We start from the raw sequence: 6575 nt of genomic DNA, 5'->3' as shown, positions 1-6575 counted from the left end.
TTGTTATCCCATTCCCTAAAAACCCAAAGGAATTTGTTATCCCATTCCCTAAAATCCCAAAGGAAGTTTTTATCCCATTCCCTAAAATCCCAAAGGAAGTTGTTATCCCATCCCATTCCCTAAAAACCGAAAGGAATTTGTTACCCCATCCCATTTCCTAAAATCCCAAAGGAAGTTGTTATCCCATTCCCTAAAAACTCAAATGAAGTCATTATCCCATTCCCTAAAAACCCAAAGTTGTTATCCCATCCCATCCCATTCCCTAAAATCCCACAGGGTCGGCGATTGTGCCCTTTGTTCACGGTGAAATCACGAACAGAAACAAAGCAAAGCCCGAACAACAAACCAACAATTCCCAGAAAAAGATTCTGGGGTGGGAAAGGGACAAAATCCCGCTGGATCCATCCCTCAATCCCAGCTCCCTCCTGAAAGCATTCCCAGCAGGAAAAGCCCCCCATGACCTCTCAGTTTTACATCGAGAAACCCCCGGGAGAAACAGATCCCACCCCAAATCCCAGCCCCTTGTGTGCCAAGCCCGGAGCTCCGGCGGGATTTGCCGCCCTCTCCCTGCCGGTCCTTCGGGATTCCCGCTCTTCCAAACCCCTTTCCCGTCCTCCCTGAAGATCCCGAGGGAGTTTCTGCCCCACCCCTATGGATTTGAGCTGCCCCGGCCTCCTGGCTCGTCCCTAAATCCGTGTCACCTCTGGGGCAGCGTCCCCGCGGCTCCAGGGACATCCATACCGTTAATTCCCCTAATTAGGAATTTCTACGGATAACGAGCGCGCCGAGGAGCCGAACAACCCCGGAGCCCGGCAGGAATCGCGTCGGGACGCTCCTTGCAGCGGGATTTTGGGGATTTTTGGGATTTTTGGGATTTTTGGGTACCTGGTCAGTGCTCGGCGTGTCCGAGATGTCGTTCATGCTCCGGCTCTGGGCGTGACCTGGAGGAGGGAAGGGAGGGACGGTGAGGAGAAGCCACTGCTGGAGCCAGGAGAATAAAAAATATTGTCTGTGGCATTTGGGAATGCTGAAACGCCGGGAATTAGGGAAAACTCTTTCTCTGAAAGGCTGGAGAGGCTGGCATGGAGTCCCCATCCCCAGAAGGTTCCGGAAACCGTCTGGATGTGGTGCTTGGGGCACTTGGAAAAAAACAGTTTGGTTTCCAGGGAATTTGGTTTTCCCAGGGAATTTGGTTTCCCAGGGAATTGGGTTTCCCAGGGAATTGGTTTCCCAGGGAATTGGGTTTTCCAGGGAATTTGGTTTCCAGGGAATTTGGTTTTCCAGGGAATTTGGTTTCCCAGGGAATTTGGTTTTCCGGGGAATTGGGTTTTCCAGGGAATTTGTTTTCCCAGGGATGTTCCGGCGCCGTTGGCGTCCCCCACTCACGCAGGCGGCCGTAGCTGGCGCTCTGCCGCATCCGCAGGTCCTCGGTGGAGCGGTGGAAGGCGGCGCCGGCGGCCGGGCCCCGCACGGGGCTGCGGGCTGGGGGAGAGAGAGGGGCCGTGAGACCTGGAGCCGGATCCCAGTGGGAATGTCGGGACAGGATCCCATTGGGAATGTCGGGACAGGATCCATTGGGAATGTCGGGACAGGATCCACTGGGAATGTCAGGGCAGGATCCCAGTGGGAATGTCGGGACAGGATCCCATTCATTGGGAATGTCGGGACAGGATCCCAGTGGGAATGTCGGGGCAGGATCCATTGGGAATGTCGGGACAGGATCCATTGGGAATGTCGGGACAGGATCCCAGTGGGAATGTCAGGGCAGGATCCATTGGGAATGTCGGGGCAGGATCCATTGGGAATCTCAGGGCAGGATCCCAGTGGGAATGTCGGGGCAGGATCCCAGTGGGAATGTCGGGGCAGGATCCATTGGGAATGTCAGAGTAGGATCCATTGGGAATGTCGGGGCAAGATCCTGTGGAGAACATCAGGGAAAGAAAATTCCGGAGCCGCTGTGGCCGAGAGCAGCCGGAGCGCGGCAAATCCGGGGCTCCACCGAGTGACCTCCCGCTAAACCCGGGCGAATAATCGGGAAAAGAACCAAATCCCCTTTTGTAAGGGCTGGGAAAAGGCGGGATCAGGCGGGAGCAGAGCGGATTTGTCTGTGCTGGCCGCGCCAGGAAAGCCCCGCGCCGAGCCGCGGCCACCACACTGCGCCATTGTGCTGGCGTGATGTCAGCGCGCTGTGATGTCATCGCCTGGCGATGTCATCACACGGTGCCATGGTCTGCACGGTGATGTCATCACACACAGTCATTGTCCCCACTGTGATGTCATCACACGGTGCCATTGTCCCCACTATGATGTCATCACACACTCATTATCCCCACNCACTGTGATGTCATCACACGGTGCCATTGTCCCCACTATGATGTCATCACACACTCATTATCCCCACTATGATGTCATCACATGGTGCCATTGTCCCCATTGTGATGTCATCACACACTCATTGTCCCCACTATGATGTCATCACACGGTGCCATTGTCCCCACTATGATGTCATCACATGGTGCCATTGTCTGCATGATGATGTCATCACACACAGTCATTGTCCCCACTGTGATGTCATCACAGTGTGACATCCTCACACAATGACATTGTCTCCACAGTGACATCATAAGACAGTGACGCTGTCATCACACGGTGCCATTGTCCCCATTGTGATGTCATCACACACTCATTGTCCTCACTGTGATGTCATCACACGGTGCCATTGTCCCCATTGTGATGTCATCACACACTCATTGTCCCCACTATGATGTCATCACACGGTGTCATTGTCCTCACTGTGATGTCATCACACGGTGCCATTGTCCCCATTGTGATGTCATCACATGGTGCCATTGTCCCCACTATGATGTCATCACACAGTGCCATTGTCCCCACTGTGACGTCATCACACAGCGCCAATGTCATTGCATAGCGCCACAGTCCCAACAGTGATGTCACCACAGCGATGTCACATGGTGTCATTGTCCCTACTGTGACATCATCACTATGATGTCATCACACAATGATGTCATCACAGAAAGACATTCTCCCTCACCCAGTGATCTCATCACACAATGATCTTGTCCCTCACAGTGACGTCACCACCCAATGACGTCACCACACACGGACATTGCCATCACACCGTGATGTGATCCCTCACAGTGACGTCACCACCCAATGATGTCACCACATACCGACATTGCCATCACACCGCGATGTGATCCCTCACAGTGACGTCATCACCCAATGATGTCACCACACAACGATGTCATCACCCAATGACGTCACCACCCAACGATGTCACCACACAATGATGTCACCACACAATGATGTCACCACACGTGGACATTGCCATCACACCACGATGTGATCCCTCACAGTGACATCATCACCCAATGATGTCACCACACAACGATGTCACCACACAACGATGTCACCACACAACGATGTCACCACAAAACGATGTCACCACACGTGGACATTGCCACCACGCTGCGATCTGATCCCTCACACAACGACGCCATCGCACAGCGCCATCACCCGACAGTGACGCTGTCCCTCCCGTAACTCATCTCCTCTCACGGCTCTCTCCACGTCCCAAACACCTCCTTGTCCCCCGGTCACCCCCAAACCCCCCAGGCCGCAATTTTGGGGTCCTTCCCCACAACAAACTCGGGGGTGTCCCAAACCCCGCATTCCCCCTTCCCCTCTCCCGAGGTCTCCCCCCGGACCCCCGGCACTGACCCGTGTTGGAGGACACGGATTTGCCGATGTCAGCCAGGGAGCGGTGGATGGGTTTCTTGGTCTGGTGGCGGTGCTTGCGCAGGAGGACGTAGCTGAGCTTCTCCCGCAGCTCTGGCTTCAGCAGCCCGTCCTCGATCTGCTTCTCGATGACATCGTCTGCAATACGCAGCCATGGGGACCCTGGGTGACCTCACAAACCTCAAAATCCCCAAAAACCCCCAAAACAACCCCCAAAATCTGCTCCTTCAGCAGCCCGTCCTCGATCTGCTTCTCGATGACATCGTCTGCAACAGGCAGCCGTGGGGATCCTGGGGTGACCTCCCAAAAAACCCAAAACCCCCCAAAACCTCCAAAACCCCCAAAATCTGCTCCTTGAGCAGCCCATCCTCAATCTGCTCCTCAATGACATCATCTGCAAGCCCCCAGCCACGGGGACCCAGGGGTGACCCCCAACACCTCCCCAAAATCCGCTCCTCCATCAACGACCCCCTCAAAACCTCACCCCAACCATTTCTGGAAGCAGCTGATGGCTCCCAACTCCTCCCTTCTCTCATTCCCAAAGAAATCCGGGATATGGAGCAAAACAAAATGAGTTTAATTCCAATTCCCAGCGTTTTGGGACATCGGGGGGAGGGAAAATCCTCCGGGTGGTTCCTACCGATGATTTGGGGCAAGGAGTATCCGTCCAGGTCCAGGAGCACGGTTCCTGTCTGGAGACACGTCCGCAGCTCGAAGAGGCTGTGCAGGGACAAGGTGGACACGTGGGGTTTGCTCCACCTCTCGCCGCCTTCCTCCACCTTCTCCTCGAACTTGATCCACCTGGAAGGAGAGCGGGATGGACCCGGAATGTGTGGGGGAATGGATTTTCCTGGGGGGTGATTCAAACCCCCAGGAAAATTGATCTTGTAGGATTTGGGAATTGTGGAGGGGAGGAAATCCATGGATTTCCCCACCCTTGAATTGGTCCTGTGGGATTTGGGAATTGTGGAGTGGAAGAAATCCATGGATTTCCCCGTCCTCAGACTGGTCCTGTAGGATTTGGGAATTGTGGAGGGGAGGAAATCCGTGGATTTCTCCGTCCTTGAATTGGTCTTGTGGGATTTGGGAATTGTGGAGGGGAGGAAAACGTCCCAGAACCACCAGGAATCCCAACCCCGAGGGTTTCTCCCTCCTCGAATCGCTCCGGAGAGGTTTGGGGGGTTTTGGCCTTCCCAGTGTCCCAATTCCTCAGGAATTCTCAGACTCCACCTCGGAATTCAGCCCTTCCTTGATTTTACAGCTTCCAGAGAAACTTCCGGAATGGGGTGGGTGATTCCTCCCTAATCCCTGGGAATGGGGCTTTTGGGGGAAAAAAATCTGCTTTTCTTCCACGGATTTTCTTTCCTGGAGTTTAACCTGACCCATCTGAGCTCCTGCTGCCCCAGCCGGGAACACAGCGGAGGAGAAGGGATTTTGGGAACAGCTGATGGCCCCGGAATTCCGAGGAATTCCAGGGAAAGACCAGGATGGGATCAGCTGCCGCAAAAAAACTCCCAAAAAATTTATCCGGGAGCGCCAGGAATGCCCCGACAAAACCCCAACGCCCATCCCGCATTCCCGGATTCCTCCGGAGAATCCTTCCCGCCGAGCCCTCAGCTTTTCCAGGGATGGAATTCAAGCTTCCCGCCAAGCGCCGCGCTCCCAAATCTGATTACGCCGCTTTTCCTCTCCTTCCTGCCCCGTTTTCCCCGGGAATTTGGGTTATTCGGGAGCAAGGCACCATTCCAGGGCATCCCAGGCTTCGAGGTTACGGCGGATTCCCAACTCCCTCCATCCCCAATTCCCATTTTTTATCCCCCCCCTGAGGATGAAGAGTCCCAGCCTGGCTGGAGAGCGGAAATTGGGACTCGGAAAACCTCGGTGATCCTGTAAAAATTCCCATTTTTCCCCATTTCATGGATCCAGCCTGAGGATGAGGAGGCTCATTCCCTGATCCCATTCCCTGATCCCATTCCCAGATCCCAATCCTCATTCCCTGATCCCGTTTCCACACAGGGATATTTTGGGATGGGATTTTTGGGATGGGATTTTTGGGATGGGATTTTTTGGGATGGGATTTTTGGGATGGGGATTTCTTTTTCCCCTGGCTCATTCCCAGACCCCAATGCTCATTCCCTGATCCCGTTTCCTCTTGGGGATATTTTTGGGATGGGATTTTTGGGATGGGATTTTTGGGATGGGGATTTTTGGGATGGGGATTTTTTGGGATGGGATTTTTGGGATGGGATTTTTGGGATGGGGATTTTTGGGATGGGATTTTTGGGATGGGGATTTTTGGGATGGGGATTTTTGGGATGGGATTTTTGGGATGGGATTTTTGGGATGGGGATTTTTGGGATGGGATTTTTGGGATGGGGATTTTTTCCCCCCCTGGCTCATTCCCAGATCCCAGTGCTCACCTGGCAGACTCCTTCCACTCCATCTCGTCTCCATCGTGCTGCAGGGTGTCCATCTCGGTGAAAAGCGTGGGATTGGGGGGCTCATCGTCCTCCCCCAGGATGTACCGGAGCCGTTCGGCGGCCGGGGACACTGCCAGGGGGGAAAAGGAGCTTTAATTCCATGGAAAACGTGGTGATCCCGCTCCATTCCCGCAGGGAAAGGCCCCAGGGGCGCTTCGGGATCATTAAAAAAAGGGATAAAAATGGAGGAAAACGTTTAATGGGTTAATTCCAAATGATCCATCCGGAATTTCCTGTGGGAAGAGATGAGGGATGCCGGGATAAAAACCCAGGAACCGATTCCAATCAAATTTTGGGGTTGGATCCTTCCTTCCTCACCCTCATTTTGGATTCCTG

The 6575-nt window shown here is 54.0% G+C and overlaps 1 protein-coding gene across 1 annotated transcript in view; it reads right to left on the bottom strand.

Moving 5' to 3' along the window:
• The window catches only part of LOC107199104 (electrogenic sodium bicarbonate cotransporter 4), a 19051-nt gene extending 12741 nt beyond the window's left edge, over window positions 1-6310 (bottom strand). Inside the window, exons 1-5 of the mRNA XM_033511675.1 lie at window positions 6180-6310; window positions 4400-4560; window positions 3742-3897; window positions 1387-1482; window positions 886-941 (exon numbers count right to left, since the gene is read on the bottom strand). Of these exons, the coding sequence (XP_033367566.1) occupies window positions 886-941; window positions 1387-1482; window positions 3742-3897; window positions 4400-4560; window positions 6180-6232 (522 nt within the window). The 5' untranslated portion in view covers window positions 6233-6310. The remainder of the gene's footprint in view (window positions 1-885; window positions 942-1386; window positions 1483-3741; window positions 3898-4399; window positions 4561-6179) is intronic.
• Between the last annotated feature and the right edge of the window lie 265 nt (window positions 6311-6575).

Source organism: Parus major, unplaced genomic scaffold, assembly GCF_001522545.3.
Source record: "Parus major isolate Abel unplaced genomic scaffold, Parus_major1.1 Scaffold434, whole genome shotgun sequence".
NCBI lineage: Eukaryota > Metazoa > Chordata > Aves > Passeriformes > Paridae > Parus > Parus major.
Note: the sequence above shows the minus strand (reverse complement) of the source record. Positions and strands in the feature narration are given on the sequence as shown.